Raw genomic sequence first — 25365 nt, forward strand, 5'->3', positions numbered from 1 at the left:
TGTCCCCCTCCCCTTTCCCACTCGCGGGCAGCTCTGGGCCTATAAAGAGAGGCGTCGGAGGCTAGCAGGAGATTTGGACGCCCCTGCCTGGGAGGTGTGGCAGGTCTGAGCTCTCCATCCGATTGCTTCTCCGTTATATCCCAGTTGGAGATCTGTAAGTAGTGTGGTATTGGAGGTGGTGGTGCAATTGGGTAGGAGGCTTGAGAGTCCTACGAGGGATCTTACAGGGGCCGGGGAGCCTTGAGGTGTATCTCTTGTCATCCTTTTAAAGACTACAGTGAGAAGGTGCGGAGTCACAATTTTCATTTTTCTCTGCCCCATCATCCATGATTTGCCCAAACCAACATCTTCTTAAAAATAACAATGCCTGGAACCAACTCCAGGTACTCTAGAATCTCCAGAAAACCTGTACCTAAAAAAAGGAAAAAAAAAAAAAGAGGATCGCAAGTGATTCTTGTAACGCAGCAAATCTGAGAGATGTGCTGCTCTAGAAATCTCAGGGGTCCAGCTTGCACAGGCTTCTGATTTCTAGGCACAGGGGAAGTGCAGCTGAACTTCATTGAAAAGTCATTTACAATCACACAGGCAGGCAAAGTAATGCTCCAAGTGGATTTGGAAGCATTACTTAATCCTGTTGATGCTGTGTTATATCAGTTAAAAACACATGGGCTCTGTGGAAAGGGGAGTGTTTTTTATCAGTTTAGAGTATGTGCTTGTTGGTAATCCTGCAGAGATGAGGCTGGTTATGATCCAGTTCATTTATTACAACCCAGGGTTTTTCCCAGACATCCCCTGACACCTTCTCCAAATAATAATAAAAAAAAATCTCAGCCATGTTGATTCCAGGGGACTTAAATATCTAGACAGATGTAAAAGTTCCCATTTATATCCACGAACTTCAGGTGTATTAGGTAAGATTGCGCTGGGTTTCCTGCAAGATGACTCATGCGCCACAAAGTGGGCAAAGTAAAAAAAAGCATGGCTATTGCCTGCTGTAAGTTTTCTCCCTGCAGAGAGCTGGTAGGGATTCTGCTGCTTGAGGAAAGGCACCATTCAGAACCATACTTATCAAGAAGTTCAATAAAATATTTGGAAACCCAAGACAATAAGTATTTAGTTATGGTACTCAGAACTGACAGATTAAATTGCACACTGGCCAGGGTTTGGTAAAGGAAGACAGGCTGATTGCTAGTAAAGAGGTTTGCAAAGTTTTGTTTGGTGCAGGTTTCTTGATTGGTTTGGCTTCCTTAAAGATACCCTTTTAGAATTTTTTACAGAGAGGGAGCTTGAAGATGCTGATCTGGAGGTCATTAGATGGCAGTGTGTAAATTAGGATATTGAATGTCTGTGGAAGGAGCCTTTCCTTGATGCTCTCCCATTGGGATGGCTGTCATCAATGGAATACTTACATTCCATCACTGTAGCCATGTTTGACTTAATTCATCTCAAATTATCAGCGCAACAAACTTCTAAGGGAAACATTGTGATATGCCTGTTTGGTATACAAGGCAGCTGAGGCTCAGGTTCAGTAACCTGCCTAGTGTCACACAGCTAGCAAGTAGTGGAACCCGTTTCTGGGGGTCTGTCTGATGCCAAGGCTATAGGCTTTACCCCACCATCTTTAGCCTTTACCATGAATAAAAAGTCCCTGTTGGAGTCAGATTTCTGGTGGAACCAATTGCTTTCAGAAAGGCAAGTGTTTATCATCTTCTCTTTGAAGAAAACAAGCTGACCTTTTGTGAATTTTAACTGCACAGTTTGTCCCCTGGTGATGGGGTAATCTAGTTGGAGCCAATGACCTTAGGTGGGCCGCCATCCCAAGGGTTCAAAATGTGGACTAGCTGGGCCTTGCTCGTGAAGCATCTGAGGCTTGCCTTGTAAACACCATGTTTTTTTATTGTCATGTCTGAAATGGACGTGTTATGCCGTACAAGGTACTTGTTATGGATTTGTTATCATTACTTTTCTGTGCGAGGGCTGAGATTGAGGCAAACATGCCCATTTATGGTAGCGTTTTCCATGCGGCCATCCCTGGCCCCTTCACAAATGAGTATGTATTGCAGCTGTGACTCTGGGGATTTCTCTGCCTTTGTCCTTCCCATTTGGGAACAAGTGGAGGAACCCTTGAGAAGACATGTGGGATGAAAGAGGGTTTACTTTTTCCTATACCTCTCTTATTTTGAAGTTTTATTTTGAGGGAGAAGTTTGTCTCCTCCTTTCTGCAGTACATTGGATTCCAGCAGGTAGATTTTATGCTGTTGGAATTCTGAAATCAGATATACTTGAGACTTTTCTGGAAAACCAAGTCCAGTTTTAAATCCACTGGTGTCATAGAAGTGAGTTTAGAAATCATCCCCATTGGGCCTCCCAAACCTCAGTTTTCCCATCTGTAAAATGGCGCTGAGAATAGCTAATGCTTGCTGAGCACTGTTGCTGGGCTGTATGCAAAACCCTGACTGGCATCATCTTACAAAGTCTTCACAACAACCCTTTGGAGTATATACTGTTCATGAGCCTGTTTTGCAAGTGTGGCAGCTGAATAACTGGCTCAAAATAGCTCGAATGGCCAGTGAGGAAGATAGAGTTCTGCAAATCCAGTACTAACTCTACAGCCCAGAGAATTAGCCTCTTGGGAGGATTAAATGGGATAATGTATACAAAGTGTTTAGCCTAGTTACTGGCTTCTAGTAAACTTCCATGGATAGTTCTTTATACCTTACATGACCAGAGACCTTAAGGACCTTGCTCAATGTGGCACAGCTGGTACTTGGGAGAAGGAGGAAGCCTATTGCATGGTCTTTCTGTAAAGGAGAACCTTGCCCCTAATTTACCTTTTGTGTAATCTCTTCTCGTAAACCAATTCCTATTTGGGCAAGAGGTGGTGATCAGAATCTTCTTCTACTTTAGCCATACTTCCTCACTGGTGCCAGGAATATTACAAATTCCTGTTATATTGGCTCATTTTTTATTCATTCAGGGTGGTGATGGCATCCTTTAGGAGCTCACCTGGGAGCCAGAGCAGCCTGTCTAGCTTTCACAGGGCTTTTCTTCTCCCTGGGGCCTCCTCCCTGTACCCCTGGCCTTTACCCATGGCCACATGAGGGAAGGAAGGCTGAGTTTGGAGAAGGCCAAGCAGGAATTGGGAGTGGCTTTTGCAAAGGATCAGACAATGGAGGAAGAAACTAGTGCTGCTCATTGCTCCTTCAGGGGAGAGTCCTCTATTTCTTGACTTGCATCAGTGATTCAAGGGCTTGGGAGGAATAGCCCTCATCACCTAAGAAAAGGCCATAGGACTTGCCTCTTGCTTATTCATGCCGGCTTGAACTTCCATGTTGACAGTGCCCATTCCTCCCCACCCCTGGTGAAGCAAACCATGCAGTGAATGACATGGAATCTCAGTAACGGCCAATGTCTGAGACCACCCGGGAGCATTATAGCCATTCCCCAGTCTCCAGGTAGAATGCCTTCTTCCCTGGTCCCCTGCTCGCCACCTCTAGATGTAATCACGGTTAATGTATTTTTGTATCTTTCCACAAATCTTCTATGTCAAACCTGCTTTTCTTACATCAATATTGGCATTGTTAATTAGTATTTTCACTTAATTATGTGTCTTCTATATCTTTCTATATCAGCATGTGGCATTTTTCTATCAGCTGCAAGATACTCTGTTATTTGGAGGATAGCCTCTCACTGTTGAAACAACCCCTTACTGAGATGTACCAACTTCATCATTCCAGCTGGAGGGTTATGTTCTAGATCCTGCCCAGAGGGCTTTCCTTTTGCCTGCGTGGCATTTAAAATGTGCCAGGATTTAACTTTAGGGTTGGGTATTTTGTACCTCAATTCAGACTTCTGAGTCTGTTGGCTATCTGGCAATGGAGGGCCCATGTTCTCTCACTAGGGGACACCAGCGGGCATCAAGGAGCTGCCATCCTCATTGGGCAGAGCAAGGAGGGTCTGGGTCACGCTGCCTTGTTCTCTTGACCCCTGGGCATTGTATTTGCCTCTCTGGCCCAAAATCTTGAGCCTGTGGCTTACCTGAGTCAAATCCTGAGGGAAGCTGTCAACCAGGCCTGGTGATATGCAAATCCTGTACTGTTAGACTGGGCCCTGGGATATTTTATTCATTTTTCATTAATGCAGAAGCAGAAAGGGTAAGATCTTTTACCCCTGAGTTTCCCCAGGGAAAATAAAATCTATGCTAAAACAAACTTAAGCAGCTGAACATGCTCAATTGGTCCAGTCTCAGCCCTTTGATCCAGAATCACAAATACAATAAAATGTTATAGTGAGGCGAGCCTACCACTTTTTTCCCCAAATGGAAAACATAAGACCTAGCGAGGGACAGTGACTTGCCCAGAGTCACTTAGTGAGTTTGGAGCAGAACTGGGACTTGTAACCCTGTGGTCTTAATGGAGGCTAATGGGCAGCTTGCTTATGCTCAAAGCATGAAGCTGTGTGTGGTTTTAAGGGAGCCAGGACTGTGCTCACGACTGACACGCGGCTGTGTCAAACATTGCTAACCCCAATAGCAAGAGTCCTTTGCTTCTGTAAACGTTTGAGAGCAGCCCTTGATCAGTGAGTTGTCCTTAGTATCCATCAGTCCTGTGTGATAATCCCTGAAATGTCCTTTCAGCCTTGGGAGCTGATTCAGGACATTGGACAGGGGGCTGGTAGAGGAGGGGGCTTGGAGAGGGAAAAACAAGGTGGGTGGGGAGTCTCCTGGGGGTTCACCAGGCATCTTTCTGATGTGATATGCTCGCCCTTGCTCCACCCGTGTGATCTGCAGTTGGCATTCCAGGTTGGCATTGACCGAGTGGTTACTGTTCTGTCTTGTGTTTCCCAAGAGAGCCCTAGCTTTTACTCTAAAGCAATAGTTCTCATTGGGGCCAATTTTGCCCCTCCCCCTGCCCCCTCCAGGGGACATCTGGCAATGTCTGGAGGCATTTTTGGCCATCACGATGTGGAGGAGGGGTAGCTACTAGCATCTAGTAGGAGGAGACCAGGGGGGCTGCTGAGCACCCTGAAGAGCACAGGGAGCCCACCTCCCTGCCTCCCCTACCAACAAAGAGTGATCCAGCCCCAAATGTAAATCGTGACCAGGTTGAGAACGCTGCTCTAAATTAGGGACCACAGCAGGGAGCCACAGACCATGTTTGCTTCCATTCAGCACCCGGAGAATCCCATCGCTGAGACTGTGCTCTCTGATGACTGCTGTGATTTTACAAGCTACGTTTTTGTTCTTCCCTATGCCTCACTGAATGCCTGACCTGCCTGACCTGCCCCTTTTTGCCTGACTGTCACCACCCCAAATTTTGAAAACTCAAGGTTCTGGGCGCACACCAAGGCAAGTCCCTGTGACAATAAAGGCAAGTTATCCTCAGCCTTCAAGGCACCAGGAGTGATCTAGGATGGGTCCCGTGCGCACCTGTATTTCCTCTGACCCTAAGTTCCCTTCTTGTTTCAGAGAAGGCAGGCAAAGCAGAAAGATCACACTGAAAATGTATCTTTAGGTTTCATAACCAGCTACGCTGTGATGGGCAAATGCCTCAGTTTTCTCCTCTGTAAACCAGAGGTAAGAGCGCCTCAGTGTCTTTGAGAGGATTAAATGAGGTAATAGCTGATACTCAAGATTTAGCAGCTAGGCTGACTAATATTAGTTTTATTGATCTGCTAGGCACACTGAATTTGCTAAAGGGCAATTCTGTGGGATTTCATCAGTGTTTGGTGGGAAAAGAGATCTGTGGCTGAATGTTTCAGAGAGCCCTGCGTTCAAAACAGAGAAATAGTCGTTGGTTTGAAGACCTGCCACGGGGATGTCCTGAGGAATGTTCTGCCTCCCCAGGACAGGGAGGGAATATGTAGCACTTTTCAAGTGGATTTGACCACAGAATTTTTTTTTTTTTAAAGAATGTCTCAACCTCCCTGAATCCCTCCTCGCCCCTAACCCCACCTATAAAGGGATTAGGGTTCCAAGGAGCACACTCTGAGAAACACCATTCTAGGGTGAAGCCTAGCTCCTCATTTCTTTTCCTTCTTTCCTTTCACCAAAGCAGATCTCACACCTTGTAACTGTCAGGGGCATCAAAGCGGCTTCTCTGTCTCCTTTTTTTGGACAGAGACAGGCTCTTTGCACTAATCTTGTTGGTGTTTTTAGCCCTAGATTAGATGGGATTCCTGGCAATGGGGATTCCTGTGTCCTTTTATTTTTCTGTTGTATTTTCTTCTTTTTTTATGACTTTTAAGGCAACTTACCAACACCACAATTAGCCCGCTTAGTGGTCACACTGCTCAGAACAAATGGAAGCTTTCCCCTGGCCCTCTTGAGTATAATTGGCTCCTATTTTTACATAGATCATTTTCATTGATTGCACAATAATATAAATGTATTTTTGACACTACTGAACTGCACAGTTAAATGGCTAAAGTGGTAAATTTTATGTGTATTTTACCACAACTAAGGATTAATAGGGAAAAAAGGAAACCAGATTTTTTCATGTAAGTGTACTTTGTATCAGAAAAGTGCAGTTGATGAATGGTCACAAAGTGAACAGACTCATGTGCCTGGCAGGTTAAGAAGCAGAACATCAGCCCCATAAGCCCCCCTCATGTCTACTTTTCCAGTCATGATGTATGACCTACCATAGGTTAATTATGCCTGGTTTCAAACCCCTTATAAACGGGAGGCACAGTGCATCCTTTTGTGTCTGCCTTCTGCTCAAATGTGTTTGTGAGATCTGTTCTTACTGTGGGGTGGAGTTGTAGCTAATCTGACTCAGGTCCCATTGAATGTTTATTGCCAGGTACTGTGCTAGGCACCTTAAAAGGTCAGTTCACTTATTGCAGACACTCCCCTGAACTGATGAGCCCATGAAGCTTGAGCAGGAGGCAGAAGAGCAGGAGGCAGGAGAACCGCTGGTCTCCTGGTTTTAACAACTATGGATGGTTATTGCCAAGACCCATTATTTTACTAGGGGTTAAAAATCACTAGGTTTGAGTTTTACCATTTCTTCTACATTTATTAGCTGGAATTCTTCTAAGTAGAAAAGAATATTTGTTAATAACAATGGAAATGGAATTGAGGGAGGATGCTTTGGACTTATTACATCCCAAGCAAAATCCAATAATGGTTTAAAAATGCCAGACATGTGGTTTTAAACCTGGAACAACAGGTGTTCTCTACAATTCTTTATTTCACTTTTCTCAATTCAGTGCCTATTCAGATGAGGGAATGATTTGTTCATTTCTCCATCTTTCTTTTAAAATGAGCTGCTAGATCAGGGCTCCTAGGAGAAATAACCATCCCCTCTGAGCATATCAGCTTCTGGTTTCTATTATTGTTATTTTCATCCCTGAAAGAGGAAAGTGGCTGCTGGAGTATCTGCTTCTATTTTGCCTTGCAATGTCTGCAGTTCAGAAGTTGGCCGCCCAGCCCCAGGGCCTGCTCGTGGGATATGGAGGTTACTCCATCAACATGGGATCTGAAGCCCAAGCCTGGGGCTCCTCTTGGTGAATTCAAAGGAGCTGTGAATTGTTTTCTGCTGAAGGAGGAACGTCAACTACACTGTGTCCTGGTGGCCGTGTATCCTAACTCAGCCTGAGCCTTAGTTCTTTGGAGCACAGAAGCAATGGATGGGGGAGGAGAGATGGGGCAGGTTGGGGTTGCTGGACGAGAGTAAGTGTTAGCAGAGCAAGGGCACCATTTGCAGGTACGGCCGAGGGTCTGGGATGGGCCACAGGGCAGGCCTATGAAGAACCTGTTGTCTCAGCACCTGCCTTGTGGACACATCTAGACAACAGGATGGAGAATCTGTGGCAAATGGGCCTGCCCTTTTGAAAGGACATGTAATGACTTGAAACTTTATATAAAGACAGGCTTCTCGTTTTCAAGCATTTAATGGCTTTAAGGAACAATTTCTGTGAGAGAGGCAGAGTCATGTTTGGATTCCCTTTGCCAGTTTTCAAAATAATGGGTTGGCTCCCCAGCATCTGTCAAGGTAGACCTCTGAATCCTCCTTCATCACCATGATCTCATGGGTTTAGACATACTCATCTCTCTACTCAAATAGTTATCTTTCTTACTGATGTGCAAACTATCCTGTATTTGACCAGGTAGGACCATAGTTTAATATTTGAGCATGTAGTTTTCTAGACTTTGAAAAATCTGTATACATATGAAAAATTACAAGAAAGGTTCTATTACAAATAATCACCTTTATTTGGGGTATAATCTACATACAGTGAAACTCACCAATTCTTTAAAAATTCACAGATTTTTAAGCATACAGCCCAATGAGTTTTGACAAATGTGTAATCCCCGATTTCATCAGGATACAGAGCATTTCCATCATCCCGGAGTTCCTCTGTGCCTCTTGGCAGTCGGTTCCCGCCCCGCCCCTGGTGACTACTGATCCTCTTTCTGTCCCCAGAGTTTCTCTCTTAGACTTCTGTATCGGTGGAGTGATAGAGCACGTAGTCTTTTGGGTCCGTCTTCTTTCATTTAGCATAGTGCTTTTAAGATTTGTCCATGCTCTTGTGTAGTTTGTTCTTTTTTATTACTGAATATTCCATTTATACGTACATACACAGAAATACATCTTCAGTATCTTCGCATGGTCAACAGTCACCTATTCTATGATTCCATGTATATGAAACATCCAGAAAAGGCAAATCTTTAGAGATATAGTAGATTAGGATTGGATGTGGGAATAGGGAGACTGCAGACTGGCACAAGGGAACCCTTTTTCAGATGACAGGAATGTTCCAGCATTCCTTGTAATGATGGATGCACATTTTCTGTAAATGTACTAAAAATCATTGAATTGTACATTTACAGTGAGAGAATTTCAGGGCATGTCAATGATACTTTTAATAACTATGTTCCAGGAGAAGTGAAAAAATCTTTGACATAAATAAAAGTTGATAATTTAAATCTTCAGTGAAATTATAGCGTTTTACTAAGTGTAAGTTCCACAATTTAACAAGGTAGTCACCGAAGGCCGTTTAGATGGCTTACGGGCTTTGCTGTTTACCAAACAGCAGTGCAACTTGCATTCTTACACATCTGTTAGCACTTGTCTCTTTGCTTAGGCTAAATTCATAGAAATGCAATTGTAGGTCAAGGAGTATGCATAGATTTTTTAAGGCTTTTCCATGCATGAGGGCTGTGTTTGCAGAGGCCAGGCCCCTACCCTCTTGCAACAGTGGATATTATCAAAGGTTTTCATTTTAGCCAAGGTGAGTAGGTAAAAATCAACACCTCATTGCTTTAACTTGTGTTTCTTCATTTACTAGTGAGGGGGAACATCTTTTTCTTACACATGTTGGCTATTTGAAGACCTTTGTAAAAATATCTATTTTTGTTGATCATAAATTCAATAAAAAATTATAAAGCTGCAAACATGGTAAAAAAATACATAATAGAAAGTACACCCATCTTCATAACAGCATTATTCACAGTAGTTACAACATGGAAACAACCCAAATATCTATGAACAGTTGAGTGGATAAATAAAAAGTGGTATGTATATACAATGGAATATTATTAAACTGATAAGAGAGAGGAAATTTTTACACATGCTACATGGGTGAACCTTAAGAACATCATGCTTAGTGAAATAAGCCAGTCACAGAAAGGCAAATACTGTATGATTCCACTTACATGAGGTTCTTAGAATAAATAGTCCAATTCATAGAACTGTGGTCACCATGGGCTGAGGGACTGGGGAAGAATGGGGAGGTATTGTTGAGTGGTACATGTTTCCATTTTGTAGAATGAAAAGAATTCTGGAGATGGACAGTGGTTGCACACAATATGAATGTACTTAATACTTTATACTTAAAAATGGTTAAGAAAGTAAGTTTTATGTCATATATATTTCACCACAATAAAAAAAATGGAAAAAAGCCTAAAATAAAAGTAAATATCCCCCAAGTGCACTTGGTAACTTATTTTTCTTATACAATTCTAAATATTTTGAAATAAAAATGGGATTTTATTATACCTGTTTGATTCTCTCCCTTTATTTCATTTTTAAAAAGCTTTATTTAGATATAATTCATTTATCATACAATTCACCCATTTAGATTGCACAGTTCAGTGGCTTTTACATACTCACAGAATTGTGCTTCCATCACTATAGTAAATTCTAGAACATTTTCTTTACCCCAAAAAGAAACCCAGCACCCAATAGCTGTCTCTAATTCTCTCCCAGCCTGTGGCAACCACTAATTTTCTTTCTGTCAGTATGGACTTGCCTATTCTAGACATTTCATATAAATGAATCATATAATGCATGGCCTTTGTGACTGCTTTCTTTCACTTAGCATAATGCTTTCAAGGTTCATCCAAGCTGTAGCTTCTGTCAGTACTTCATTCCTCTTTATGGCTAAATAGTATTTCATTATATGGATAGACCACATTTTATTCATTTCATCTGTTGATGGTTGTGTGGCTTACTTCCACATTTTAGCTATTGTGAATAATGCTTCCATGAACATTTGCATACAAGTTTTTGCATGGATGTATGTTTTCATTTCTCTTAGGTGTATACCTAGGAGCAGAATTGTTGGGTCATATGGAAATTCTCATGTTTAACCATTTGAGTACCCCTGTGCTTTTATGTCTGCTGTGAACAATAAGACGTGGATATCTTCCTATGTCAACATATATAGACATCCTTCTTGCTTCTTAACTCCTGGAGAGTATTTCATTGTGAAAATGCATGGTTTACATATCCAATGCCCTGATGATGGACAATAATCAATGGTGCAGCTCCATTTTCTGAAGGGCCTTTGGGTGTTTCCATTTGATGACATAACTATACTGTAGGGAACATCCTCGTAGTTTGCAGAACATTTCTGCAGCCTGCATTCCTAGTCATGTGAAGTGAGGGGTCCGTCTGCTTTATGGCTTTGTTCTGGCCCAATCCTGACGCTATTGCCTTATTCCACAGGGGACCAACCAGGCACCATGGCACAGAAGGGCCAGCTCAGTGATGATGAGAAATTCCTCTTTGTGGACAAAAACTTCATCAACAGCCCAGTGGCCCAGGCTGATTGGGCTGCCAAGAAGCTGGTCTGGGTCCCTTCAGAGAAGCAGGGTTTCGAGGCGGCCAGCATCAAGGAGGAGAAGGGCGATGAGGTGGTTGTGGAGCTAGTGGAGAATGGCAAGAAGGTTTCAGTCAACAAAGATGACATCCAGAAGATGAACCCGCCTAAGTTCTCCAAAGTGGAGGATATGGCAGAGCTGACGTGCCTCAATGAAGCCTCCGTGCTCCATAACCTGAGGGAGAGGTACTTCTCAGGACTCATATACGTGAGTATCTTGGGGCATCCAGTTACTTCTTCTGGTCCTCCCGCACCCCTAGGGAAGGAAGAGGTTTAGAGACATGCTTGGGGTACAAGTTGGGAGGTTTTGCTGAGGGAGGCCACATGGTGAAGTGGAATCATTCAGACCTGGGTTCAAGCCTCAGTCCTGCTTCACCTAGATCTGCAACACTGACCAGGTTACTTCACCTTTTGAAACCTCAGTATTCTTATCTGTAAAATGGGACAAATCTCCCTCCCTAGGTCAGTGAGATGCTGAGATTCTGTGTGATCACTTATGCAAAGCGCCAAGGTGCATGGTGAATACCTAACAGGTTTCAGTGAGGTAGTTTGCTGTTCTTCCTCCAACTTGGAAATGAAGGACAGCTCATCACCTCTTGGGAAGGCTGGCCCTGCCAGCAGCCATGTGAGAGGGAGAGATGGAGGTCTGGCTAGGTTTAGGGCAGGCCTTCCCTGTTATAGATGGGCCCCGGGCTCCCTGGGGCTGACGGTGCAGGCCAGAGTAGACTTAGACCTGTACTGTCCAATAGGGTAGCCACCAGCCACGTGTGGCTAACTAAATTTAGATGTAAATTAATTAAAAATCAATGCTTAAAAATTCATTTCTTTGCACTGGCCAATGTCCCATGTTCAACAGCCACCTGTGGCTAGTGGCTGCTGTATTGAACAGCACAGGAATAGAACATTCCCGTCACTGTAGGACGTTCTGCTGGACAGCCTGGACTAGATGATGGGGAGGTGTGGCGGCAGGAAAGGGGGCCTGTTCCTTGTGGGTTTGGATTCCCCAAAGCAAGAGAGACAAGGTAAGCCCCCTGATGCCAGGCTGGTGCGCAGAGGGTTCACCAGTCCACCTTCGTTTATCTTGCCTCTCAGAAAGGATTTGCTCTCCCTTGGGCAAGTTACTAATTTCTCAGAAATTTTGTTTCCATCTCTAAAATGAACACAAGCATAGTACCAGTCTCAGAGAGTGGGTTACTCTAAAAAAGAGAAGGCAAAGGTTGACATGCCTCCTAGCACATTGTCAGCACTCAAGATGCTAGGTGCTATTATCATTGGTTTTGCTGTTGTTAAGGTCATTTTTGTTATTACCAGTTGGATGTTCTAGGATTTTTGCAAGCTTGCGGAAACAGTCTCTTTAGCCTATGTCCTCCTGGCACTGCCCTTCACATTTTGTCATATGAAAATTATAAAACCCCCATATCATCTCTAAAAGTGTCCTTCAGATTTGTTTCCTAACTAGTGCAGCAAGGCACATTCATTTCAGAAGATTTAGAAAATTCGGAAACATACAGCAAACACAAAATCAGTCCTCCCTCAGAGATAACAGCTGATAAGGAGCTGGTGCGTTCTTGATCCCTTTCTTTGTGAGCATGGTATGTGTTTACATGTTTAAAAACCTTTGCACATAGGTTAGTGTGCAAGTCAATGCTGAGCCTTCCCACATTTCATTCATAACCCCAAAAATACCCATCTAAGGGCTGTGTAGTCTAACGCATGGATGTGCCATAACTGATTACCCATTCTTCTTATGGGTAGTTCAGATGGGGTAACAGTGGCTCTTTTAAGAGCCAAAGAGGAGCAGGAGAGCGACTCATAATTATTAAATACCTCCTCTAACTCAGGTTTGACAGACTTTATCTCATTTAATCAACACAATATCCACTAAATAAGCACACTCGTCCCATTTTACAGGCAAGCAAACTGAGGCCCAGAGTGCTAAAGGCCATCCTTACTTCCTAACTAAGCAGGGAGAATTCATTCTGTCCTCACCACTCCTTGCATGGAAATACTATCAATAGGATGGACATTTCTAAAGTCACCAGTCTGCAGGAATAGGGGAGAAATTTGGTCGCTCTGGGTCTCCCATCTGAGATGTGTCCTCTCCATCCAGGGAGGCCAAGGACGGGCCTGGGTATGAATCTCACCTGCTGTCCTCTGACATGGTGTTTGAGCCCAAAATGGGAATCAGGAAAAATAATAAGGGACTTGTGAAGGTCCTGAGACTCAGAATATCTTCTGACAGCAGATTAAAAAATGAATCAAAGTTTGAAATTCCTGCCCTGCTTCTCCAGATTAGATGAAAAACCTTTCAGCCTTGTGACCATGTGCCTACTCCTCTCTCATTCCTTTCTGCCCAATTTAATCACTTAAATAGAAACTGTTGTCCATGACAGAGGAGTTAAAGGACAGGGGTGGGTTGGGGAAGCACAACAAGTTACTCTCCCAGGGTGCGAGAGCAGAGGGCACAGCCCTTGTAAATAGGTGGATGTCAGGATAATATGGAGGCAGCCAAGCGTGCCTGATTTGCCCTTGGTAATGAAGAGAACTTTCCCCTCTGTTCTGCATGGTTCACCTCAGACAATGTGCCTTTGATTAGGTCCTTGAAGATGTCTTGCCCTCTTGGGTCTAAAAGAATCGGTAGAAACCAGAGGATCCTATCTCCTTATCTTAGAGATGCAGATTCTTGCCTGAGCTGCCACTGATCACTTGTGGCCCGTCTGGAGCACGCACGTGGCTCTATTTCCTGGCCCAGCTTTCTCTTGCCCTTCCGGACACTGCTGTTGGCTGGGTTTGCTCTGCCTGGACTTTTTCTTGATGGCTTATTATTTGGCTCTGTCCCTGATGTGTAGCCGATGGAATGGGACAGGGTTTCAGGTGGGGGGAGTTCAGTAAAGGTGTGAGCTTTGCCGGTACTGGGTGTCCCAGCCTATTTTGTCCTTTATGACACTGGTGAGAGCAAAGCTCTGCATGTGAGGTGTCTGATGCAGAGAAGCAGTATAACCTGTCCAGACTCTGGCCTGACACGCTGCAAAGTGTGTGTGCCTCTGGCCCTCCTGCTGCCCTCTCTGTGGGATGCTGAGGGACACAGGGCCTGGCCCTTGACCAGAGGCTATTTTATAATTAAGGGAAGGGAGATAAGACACATGAGCTAAATGCAGATATATGACATAGATTCTAAACTGATGAATGGATCAACTAAAAGAGGCATATCCATATAAGAGAATACTATTTAGCCTTAAAAAAGGAAATCCTGCTGTATTTGACAACATGGATGACCTAGAGGACACTACACTGAGTGAGATAAGCCAGTCACAGGTCAAATACTGCAGGATTCCACTTATAGGAGGCATCTAAAATAGTCAAAATCAGAATCAGAGAGGGAATTGGTGACTATTAGGTGGTGCTGGAAATGGGAAGGTGCTGCCCAACAGGTATGAAATTTCAGTCACGCAAGATGAATAATATCTAGAGAGCTGCCATACAATATGGTGCCTATAGTTAACAATACTGAATTGTACACATAAAAATTGGTTAAGGGGGTAAATCTCGTGTTAAGTGTTCTTACAAAAAAATTTTAAAAATTCCCTAAAATGTGCGTTTCTAAACTTGGTACCTGTGAATGGGCACTAGGAAGTTTGTCAGCCTCCTAAGATTTAAGGAAAATTTGTGTCCATGTACATTTTTTCTGGGCAGAGGGTCTTATCTTTCACTAGACTCCTCAGGGAGCCTTTTTACCCTCAGGGCAACAATAATGCCAGTTACTATTTATCTAAAATTTACTATGGTATGAATTTATACTGATATATTATTACCGCTACCTCTATTCTTTGCTTTATGTATGAGAAATATGCTATTAGCCTCATTTTTGCAGATAAAGAAACTGGAGACTTGAACAGTTAAATAACTTGATGAGAAACAGCTGGGTCTCTAGCCCAGGAATGCTCACAGGACCAATGACCTGCTCACTTATTCCTGGGAGACAGAGGCTATTACCACGTTACCAGAGACACTGAGGCTCAGAATTGCTCAGTCTTACTGCTGGAAGTGGGCAGTGCTGGGTTCAGACAAGATCTGTCTGCCTCCAGGGCTAGAGAGACTATTCATGATGGTGAAAGGCCTAGGGTGCCTGAAGGCTGGAGCAGGTGGGGATGGTGTCACGGGTGCCATTAGCTTTGAGTTGGACAAGTATTAAGTGCACCAAAGGATTTATATTATGTGATTTATTATGCTTCCTTGAGTACCTGCTAGGTGCCAAGCCAGGGATTACAAGCTGTTGGCCCAGAGTGAGATCTTTTCTAAAAAATTGAGTTAATATGATATACCTCCTCCCCACCAAAAAGAAAAAGAAAATCTCAGTTCTGGTATTGCTTGAAAAAGTAGAGGGCGTGGCACTCCCAGACCCAGGTTGCCAGATAACACCCCTTGTTAAATGGGCTGTGTGCACTGTTTGGCCACAGGCCCCACCACTCCCATTGCCCCTAGGGCTGAATATTGCTGGCCATATTTCTTCCTCTGACCTGGCCCACTTCACTCATGTCTTGCCTGCATGGTCCCTGTAGGCAGTGGGTCCTCCCACACCTGTGCCAAGCCTCTGGGGCAGGTGATGCAGAGCAGTGGATGGACCTTCCTATTTGTTGGGTCTCCAAGTCCAAATTCCCCACCCCTGAACCCAAAAGGATGTTTTCCTGGTTCCGATTTCACTGTTCTGGGAAGACTAGGGGGTTAGGAGAGGCCTTTCTTCCAAATTCCAGCAGGTGACAATGTTTACCTCTTAGACACCTGGCCCAGCGACCGTAGCCTTCTCCGGAAGAAGTGTTTGCACAGGGACACTGGCAGCAGAGGCCTCCTGGGTGCCAGAGGTCCTGGAGGGTGGGAAAAAAATACAGCTGCGCTGGGCCTTGGCGGGTGGGAAGAAAACAAACTGGAGGCTGCCCTTCCTTGAGCCTGCGAAGGGCCACTGACGTCTTTCAAGTCATTATTGCTTCAAAGCACCTTCTGATAATGTAGTCCATGCCAAGACCACAAGAGAATACTTACAAATAGAGCATACATCATATCTTGTGGGTTCTTCTTGAGTCTGCTCATAACTATCAGACTTAAAACATCTTTTTGAATATATAATATATGCAAATACTAAATTACATATAAGGGGATTCAGAACTTTCTCTTCTACCCTCATCTTCCAGTCCCCCCACCTCAAACCCTCTTGGAGAAACTGTGGTCACCAATTTCTTATGTAGCCCTATAGCAATATTTTATACATATATAGGCAATTGTATGTACATTTGTATACATATATATATACATTATGTACTCTTCTTAACAGCAGCATACCATAATTTTTGAGCTAGTCCCCCAGTGATGGATATTTAGGTTGTGTTGGGTCTTTTTTTGCTCTTTAAAGCAAGGAGGCTGCAAATTGCATCCTTGGTGCACTGTGTCTGTGTCTAGGATAGATGTTCAGAAAGCTGTGACATTGTGCTACAACCTGGTAGAAAAGGTTGGGTTATCCATCATTTTACTGATGGGAGGAAGTAGCTTAGGGGTTCAGCCACTCACATAAATCACTCAGGTAAGGAGGGCAAAGCTGATTCCACCCAGGGCTGTGGGACTTAAAGCCTGTGTTCCTTTTAACTTCCCCCGTTCCTCATTTCTGCCAGAGGCCATGGGAGCAGGGCCCTGCTCAGAGCTTCCATATAAAGTATCAGGAAAAAACTGGAGTCACTTCCTAATATGGTTATAAGAGGGAAACCTTGGGCCCACAGCTGGGACCTGCTGGTGGCATAGAGCCCTGAGATGCCAGCTAGGACATGAGAGGCAGGGATGTTGAAACCTCTGAACCTGACCAGCTGGATGGGGGATGGTGGCAACGGGGAAGTAGAAACATTGCCAACTGCAGGTGGGCTGCCTTGTGTGAAGTTAACCAAGTTTGAATAATGGAGATGGAACCTCCAGATTATTATGGAACCCAGGGCCCTGTGTGAGGCATACTGCTGCCTGCCCAGTCCTTCCTCTCTCAGGTTGTTGTGCTCTGGAAGGATTTGCTGAACTGAACAGTCTCAGGTCTGCGTGGAAGCAGATAAGTGCTTGCTGTGAGTCTAGCGCAAAGAGGAGTGATCCTCATCCTTTAGAAGCTGGTAATGGAGCTGGGAGAGCCATGCATCCCTTCCTTCTTTCCTTCACTCAGCAGAAGTTTACTGAGTGCCTGCCCTGTGCCCGGCCCTGTGCTGGAGGTACGATGGTGAGCAGCTTGCAGTCCGGGAGGCTGAACGCTGAGATAGGAGTTGGAAGTTGCTCTGGGAAGATTGGGGTGGTAGGGGGAGTGTTCCAGGTAGAGGGAACAGCACATGTGAAGGTTTCAAGGTGGCAAGGTGGTCATCATCATGAAACAAAGGTATTGTCACTAATGTTTGAGCACCTACTACATACCAGGCACCAGGTTAAATGCTTCATGAGCCTTATTGCACAGCAAACTTATGAAGGAGCTTTTGGTATTCCCCCATTTTGCAGATGAGGATAGCTGGGGTTCAGAGAGGTTAAGAGACTTTCCCAGGGTCACACAGCTAGGAAGTAGCAGAGTGAAGGTTCAAACCATGTACCTGGTATTCAACTCTGTATCCTTAACCACTGCCCTTTACTGCTTCCAGGTCAAGGGTGTCGGGTGGGGTGGTTTGGACTATAAATGACACTGACATTCCAAAGAGGGCATGGCAGTTGGCAGAGGACACAGTCTGGGAGAAGCTGGAGGTGGAGTTGAGACCTTAAGAAAAGGTACGGCTTGGTTGACCTTCATGCAAAGACTGTTTATCGAGGGAGGCCTCCTGCTGGGGACCAGGACACAGATGAACAGGACACACAGCCCCTGCTTTGGAACTCTTTGCCACCTGCTCAGCAAATGTCTACTATGTGCAGACCCAGTGTAGGGCTACAGGTACCAGAGATGAAGGCAGCACTGGCCCTGCTCCAGAGAAGCTTTGTAATTAATTCACCCCTCGGGCATTCATTTAGCAAGCATCTAAGTGAGCACCTACTGTATGCCAAGCCCTGCACTGCTGTGTGCGGGATGGGTGGGAAGGGGCTGGGTGATCAAATGGAGAACAAGGGGCATCCAGGCAGAGCCCATCAGGCTTACCTCTGCTGGAACCTGGCTCTCTCACCTTGCTTCTCTCCTCTTCCAGGCTGCAGCTGTACTGTTCTGCTTGCAGTTCCCCCACATTGTTTTTTTTTTTTTTGCCTCTGTCTTGGCCCTCTATGTCTTTGCTACCTCGTGAGCTGAGTAACACCTTCTCTTCTGTTAAGGCTCAGTGTGGGGAACCCCTCCCCAGAAGTTTCCCTGACCACCTGCAATGTGGATTAGGGCCTGCTCTTCCTTGCCCCCCTAACTGCCTGCTCCCTGTCCTTGTTCTTAAGATGATATTTTTAAATGTCCCTGTTTCCCCTCTGTTTTGTGGGCTCTTGGGCAGGGCCATCATTTATTAATTTACGTCCAGCATCTAGCTCAGACCTGGTGTACAGTAGGTGCTCAGTAAATAGCTGGTGGATGTTTACCAGGCCTTATTGTGACCTCATTTCTGCTGTTTTTAGGGGAATGGTGAGAACCTTGGAAATTGCTCCCTCTCCCCAACCAATCCCATACCTTTTTTTGAACACTGTTCACCCCCTGCCTCTGGCCCATCACCATTGTCCCCTAGCAGATGGAGCCCTGAAGGGACCCTGCCACTCTCCAGTCAGCCTCAGCTGTGACTGAAAGTCCTTTGGGGGCAGGCCTTGGTGGGTTTTGTCGTCTGTAGCCCCAGAGCCTTGCTCCATGTCTAGAATCTACACAGTGAATGACCAGATGATGGACTATTTCTGCCAGGGTGGGCACAGGTGGGACAGCTAATGGATAATGCTCACACCTGCGAGAGGGCCAAGCTAGGCTTGGCACTGCCAGGGTCCGGCTTGGTGACTTCAGTCAAGTTGCTTAACTTCTCCCGTGTTCGTTCGCCTTGAGGGTAGCCCAGAAATGGAATATCTGCTTCCCTGCCTTCTGTCATTTCTCCGGGGGGCTGGAGGGAAGACATGCTTCGTGGCCATCAGAGCCCTGGGCAGAAGGGATGTTAGTGTTTGGGAGAAGCAGTTTCAGTGGGTTAGATTGGAGCCTGTCTCCTGAGCTGTGACCCCAACCTATGGGAACACCTGATGTGCAGTAAGGAACAGTGACATCATTGATGGCACCTCACACATGTGTGGCATGGCACCTGCACACCCCTCCCCTGTTCTGATGATTTGCAGATGCTCCTATGCGCTTAGTAGGGCAGGATGATTTTTTTAAATTGTGGTAAAATCCATGTAACAAGTTAACCAGCATAAAGGATACAGTTCAGTGGCATTTAGCATATTCACAGTGTTGTACAACCGTCACCTCTACCTAGTTTCAGAGCATGTTTTTAACCCCAAATGGAGACCCGATGCCCATTAGCAGTCACTCATATTCTCCCTTTCTCTCCCATCCCTGGAAACCAGGGATCTGTGTTCTGTCCCAGTGGATTTGCCAGTTCTGGCTGTTTCATCCAGGTGGAACTGTGTGACAGATATGTGACCTCTTGTGTCCAGCTTTTTTCATTCTGTGTGACATTTTAAAGGCTTATCTATGTGTAGTGTCAGTACCATTCCTTTCAAGGATATCCCTGTTAATTCCCCATTTTAGTTTGTTGATAGTCAAGAGTATTACCTCTGGGTGAACAGTCGTGGCTTCTAGTTCTGAATTTCCCACCAGCTGTGTCACCTGGTTATAACGTCACCAAGCCTCAGATTCCTCACCTGACAAATGGGCAGCAGGGAAATCATAGTGTTGCTGTCCTGGGGCCAGGGAGGTATGAGGAGTAAAGATGCCTGTGAGTGCTTAGCTCAGTGGCTGGCACGTGGTAAGTGCTGAATAAATGGAGGCTGTTATTTAAGCTGTGAGGTTCAGGGAGATCAAAAGACAGCATGTAGGAGTGGGGCTAAGATCTGAGCCCAGAACTGTCTAGAAGCACATGGTTATACAGTTAAACACAGGTGGCCTACAAACCCAGGCTTGCTCCTTGCACCTCTTCCCACACTGGTGCCCAGAATATCAGTGATGCCAAGGGGTTCACAGTAGAACTCGGTGCCTCAGTTTCCCCTTCTCTATAATGGGAATATGAGCGTATCTAACAGTGCTGCTGTGAAGTTAGAGTGAGAAAATGTACACAGTGGCGCTCAGCAAGTGCAGGCATGATGGGTGCTGCCGTGCCCGGACCCTGCAGGCTGGGCATCCGAGCTCCCCTCCCTGCCATGTTCTGGGAGTCAGCTTGGGCTCTCTGTTTTGCAGACATACTCTGGCCTCTTCTGCGTGGTAATCAACCCCTACAAGCAACTGCCCATCTACTCGGAGAAAATCGTCGACATGTACAAGGGCAAGAAGCGGCACGAGATGCCGCCCCACATCTACGCCATCGCTGACACGGCCTACAGGAGCATGCTGCAAGGTGAGCGGGCCCGCGGGAGGGCAAGCCCCATGCTGGGCGCGGGGAGACCTGGCTGGGCCTTCTCTGTCCAGGAGCCCCCGGGGCTGCTTGGCCGCCTGCAGAGACAGATCGCTCCAACAGGCCCCTCCTGTCCTGCCAGTCTGTGGCTCTCGCCAAGAATGTAGAGTTTGGCAGGCAGCGCTGGGCAGCAGGGGTGCTGTGACTGAAAAAGGGAAAAAGCAGGCGCAGCATCTGTGGTTGCGGCTGGGAGGGCGAAGGAGAGCAGATGGCTTGGGCAAATACGGGCATGGGCCTGCCACGGCCTGCTCCCGAGCTCGCGGCCCCCTGGCTGCCCCGGGCCACTGTCTGGAAGATGCTGTAAGCTCTCACCTCAGGAGGAAAGAGGGTGGGGAATGGCCCTGAGGCCCAGCTCAACTGGCAACCAGCTGTCACTCACACCCTGTGGAATCCTGTGCAAAAGTCTTCTCTCCTGCCTCAGTCTCCTCATCTGTAAAACAGGAGTGTTAGTATCTATCTTACAGCTTTGTTGTGATGATTGTCAAACAGGTTATTCCAGACTAAGACCTGTGCATACTACCTTGTTTATAGATTATTATTATCACTATTAATAAATAAGGTAAAACATACTTACAGTAGGGAACATAAAGTGCCCAAATTTAGTGTCCAGCCTAAAATTAATTTCTACATATGTCTACAGTCAAAAGTAATCACCACCCAAGCCAAGATGTGAAATATTTTCAGAATGCTCCTTCATACCTCTTCCCAGTCAGTATCTCTTCCACAACCCCCAGAAGTAACTGCTATTCTGACTCTGTCCCCATCAGGTTTGCCTATTCTGAAACTTCATATAAATGACATCCTTACATTTTGTACTTAATATTTTTCTCATAAGTTCCCCTCCTCCACAATCTATTTCAGACTAAATTAAAAATAACAGTATACTGCATTAGTGAAGAATATGAATTCTAAACAGGGCGGGCTGCCTGTGTTCAAATCCCAGCTCCACTACTCAATAGTTGTGTGACCTTGAGCAAATTGCTGAACCTCTCTGTGCCTCTGTTTCTTCATTTGTAATAAAGGTTGAAAATAGGACTTTGGGTCCAGGCACACATCCCCTTCAACACAAATATGCTGGTTCTCTCTTTTTAATCTTTGGCACAATCCTATGAGGTAGGGTCAGTATTACTGCCTGCACTTTACAACAGAAACAACTGACTCTCCAAAGTGCCCGGAAACCCAGACCAAGGTCAGGGGGCGCTTATCCCAGGAATGCAAGACTGGTTCAGTATTCCAGTATCAGGCCATATAACAGTGTAAAGAAGAAAAACCACATGATCATATCATTTAATGCAGAGAAAACATTTGACAAAAATTCAATGTCCATTCATGATAAAATCTCTCAGAAAACTAGGAATAAAAGGGAACTTCATCAACCTGATAAAAGATATCTACATAAAACTACATCTAACATCATACTTAATAGTGGAAGTTTGAATTCTTTCTCCCGAAGTTGAGTAACACGGTATGTATGTCAACTCTCACCACCGCTCTTCAACATCATAAGAGGAACTTAGCCAGTTTAATAAAGTATGAAAAAGAACTTAGAGCATCTCTAAGTTGTAAGCTTTTCCTATTCAACAACTTTGGTCCCCGTCTCAGCAATCCCTTGGCTTCAGCAAAGTTGAGCCCTTGCTTTCCTCATCAAGTGAAGGGCTTTGGCAGTTTAAAAGCTGGATATAATCGCCATGTGGTTGTTAGGGATGAATAGTCCAGAGGCTGACAGCAGCAGTGGTGGGCTGGATCCAGCTCTCAGATAGTTTGGTTTGGTCCAAATGGAGTTTGAAGGATACTTGAATTAGTTGTCAATTTCTAAAACCTGGGAGATTGTACATAAAAATCCAGATTCGTAGGTTTTTAAAAAATCTAGAATCACCTACCAATGCTGGGCCTGTGTTCCCACATGTCAATTGTGCCTGTACAGGGAGTCTGAGTTTCCTGGTTCTTCGGTCCTCACCTGGCATGGGGCATTCATTTGTGTTAACTGCCCATCTCCTGTGTTTGACTTTGCAACCTCTGAAATAAGTGCCTCTGAGAGTATTATTAGTTGAAATTGAGAGAAGCCCAGTTCTGGAAGCTCCTAAGGCAGGGGTCTAGGTGTGCCTAGGAGATAACTCCTACATACAGGGGCTCCGTTAGAAGTGCCCCAACTTACTGACAGAGTTAGCCAAACATGACAGATATGACCTGAGCTGGACCACTCCAGACAAGGGCCCGCCATTACCTCCTAGGACCAGCAGATGGTCTTTGCAAGGGTTTGTAGAGATACAGTCTCAGATTGTGCAGTGATAGATCCTGGAGTTAGGTATATGTCTTTGCTTAGAAAACTTCTTTTTGGTCTCCCTTGATGGAAAGATACACAGCGATGGTTTACACACTTCAGGAAGCTGAACATCACTAAACTACAGTGTTTGTATCATTTGGAGTGTTTTTGATAGTAAGAAGCATAGAAACCAATTAAGGTGGCTTAAAAGATAGGAGTTTATTATGTCAGATAACAAAAATTCTGGAGGTTAAGATTTCAGGGTTAGTTAATTCAGCAGCTCAAAAACAGACTTCTTTGGGATTTTCTTGGCTTCTTCCTCGTGATCACAAGTTCTGGACATGACATAGTTCCAGACATCACGTCCTCATGTGATAATACACTTTTGGGTATTAAAACCTTTTCCCAAAACTCCTCAGCAAGCATCCCCTTATGTTTCATTGGCTAAAACTTGGTCACATGCCAACCTCTAAACCAGTCATTGGCAAAGGGAACTGGGATGTTGATGATGGACTACTCCTGGTTCTTTCCTGGGGCTGAGGTAGCTCTTACTAAGCACATTTTATTTGAATACCAGAATGAAATAAGATTCCATTAGCAAAGGAGAAGTGGGGGTGACAGGTAAGCACTGCCACAGTGCTCTTAAAACATATGTGTAAAAAACCTTCAATATTAAATATTCATTCTGGAAAAATTAAACCATATATTTATGCAAAAGAGAATATACTAGCACACATAATTCTGTTGCCCAGAGATGATCACCTTTAACATTTTGGTATGTAATCTTTCATACACTGATAGAATGGCATGAAATGAATCAAGGTTTTCTCTATCTGAAAATAAATGGTTCCAGAAAAAAAAAATCACTTAAGAATAAAAGTTTTGTTGTATATAGTAAGGGTGGGGCATGGGGAAAGTTTTGACTGGGCTTGAAAAATGGCATTGCAAATTATGAACATGTTTATTTTATCTTACATGTAATAGAATCTGGTTGTAATTGCACCTAAATGCTAATTCTTAGATTGGGTATAAAATTAATTAAGGGTTGATTCTTTTTTTTTTTTTTTGCCTTAACTTTTTTTTTACAAAAATCGTGTGAGAGCATTGTATGACATTTCTTCATGTTATGTTTAATTTCTACAGCTTGGGCTAAAGAAGGTAATTTCTGAAGAATTATTGGAGGGATCCCCAGTGTCTCCAAGGGCTTCTTTTACTTTTTTTTTTGGTGTTTTGCACACTCTCAGAGCTCCTGTTGTATTATAGGTCATGATGACTCAAAGAGAGTTGATCTCTTTTGGTGGCCTTTTCAAGTTCACTGACTTGGTGACACACTGCACTTTCTGGGAAAGGGCAGTTTTGCAGAGTGGCTGCTTTGTTTTGTGTTGATATCATGACGGTGGATGTTGACACCAGTGATCAATCAGCAAGGCGAAGCCATTGAGTCAGTGGGGGGCAGTGGTGCAGATCCGAGAAGGATGCATTCGTGGCATCTGATTTCCTAAGTAGTCGACTTAGGAATTGAAGAATATTTTTGTGTTTTAGTAACTTTTTCTTCCCCAGACAACCTCCCAACTGTGGGGGCCATGTTATACTCAAATGACCAGGACCCTCTGTGTTAGTACAAATCATTCCTTTTAAACTCTGTGTTCTAATGCAAAATTTTATAGAGATATTTACTTAGAAATGTTGACATATTCTAAATCCTAAGAGAAAATGACAGCCTGAGCACACATCCATAAAAGATAAGCTCTTTATTTAGTTTAAATGTTAACAGCTGCCTGTGTACATACTCATTTTGGTGTTACCTGGTGCTTTCTGGCAAACTAATGATGAATGGTAATAGACTCCAGTGAAAAAAATTTTTTGGAAAAAAATCATGGAGAAAAATGTAGGCTTGGGAAGAATAATTTTTTTCTTGCTAAAGTGGGAGTTTGGTTTTCATGAAGGAACATACAAGTAGGCCCACTTTGTGGTTCCACTGAGGAATGTTGTTGTCCCAGGCTGTAAAGTCACTTGGCTGGGATCCACACTGAGTTTTCTATCTCATTGAGGACATAAATCTAGCAGCTATGGCTTCCTCCCCAAGTCCTTTGTGGAACAAGATGGGGTCTAAAGAGGTAGGGTTGGGGAGGGATGGATAACATGCACTGAATATAGAATGAAATGTTAAAAATGTGTTACATGAACTTTTTTTTTTATTAAGGTATCATTGATATACAATCTTATGCTCAGGTTTCACATGAGCAACATTGTGGTTACTGCATTCCCCCCATTATCAAGTCCCTCCCTCATACCCCATTACAGTCACTGAGCATCAGCATAGTAAGATGCTATAGAGTCACTACTTGTCATCTCCGTGCTATACATCCTTACCCGTGTCCCACCTTATCATGTGTGCTAATCATAATTCTCCTTAATCCCCTTTTCCCACCCTTCCCACCCACC

The 25365-nt window shown here is 44.5% G+C and overlaps 1 protein-coding gene across 6 annotated transcripts in view; it reads left to right on the plus strand.

The window, feature by feature from the left end:
- Positions 1–25365, plus strand: part of MYH11 (myosin heavy chain 11) — a 109355-nt gene continuing 83990 nt past the window's right edge. For all 6 annotated transcript variants that reach the window (XM_073215535.1, XM_073215531.1, XM_073215532.1 and 3 more), the window contains exons 1-3: positions 1–154; positions 10956–11317; positions 20444–20600. In XM_073215535.1, coding sequence (XP_073071636.1) covers positions 10973–11317; positions 20444–20600 — 502 coding nt within the window. In that variant the 5' untranslated portion in view covers positions 1–154; positions 10956–10972. The remainder of the gene's footprint in view (positions 155–10955; positions 11318–20443; positions 20601–25365) is intronic.

This window comes from Manis javanica, chromosome 10, assembly GCF_040802235.1.
Source record: "Manis javanica isolate MJ-LG chromosome 10, MJ_LKY, whole genome shotgun sequence".
Classification (NCBI taxonomy): Eukaryota; Metazoa; Chordata; class Mammalia; order Pholidota; family Manidae; genus Manis; species Manis javanica.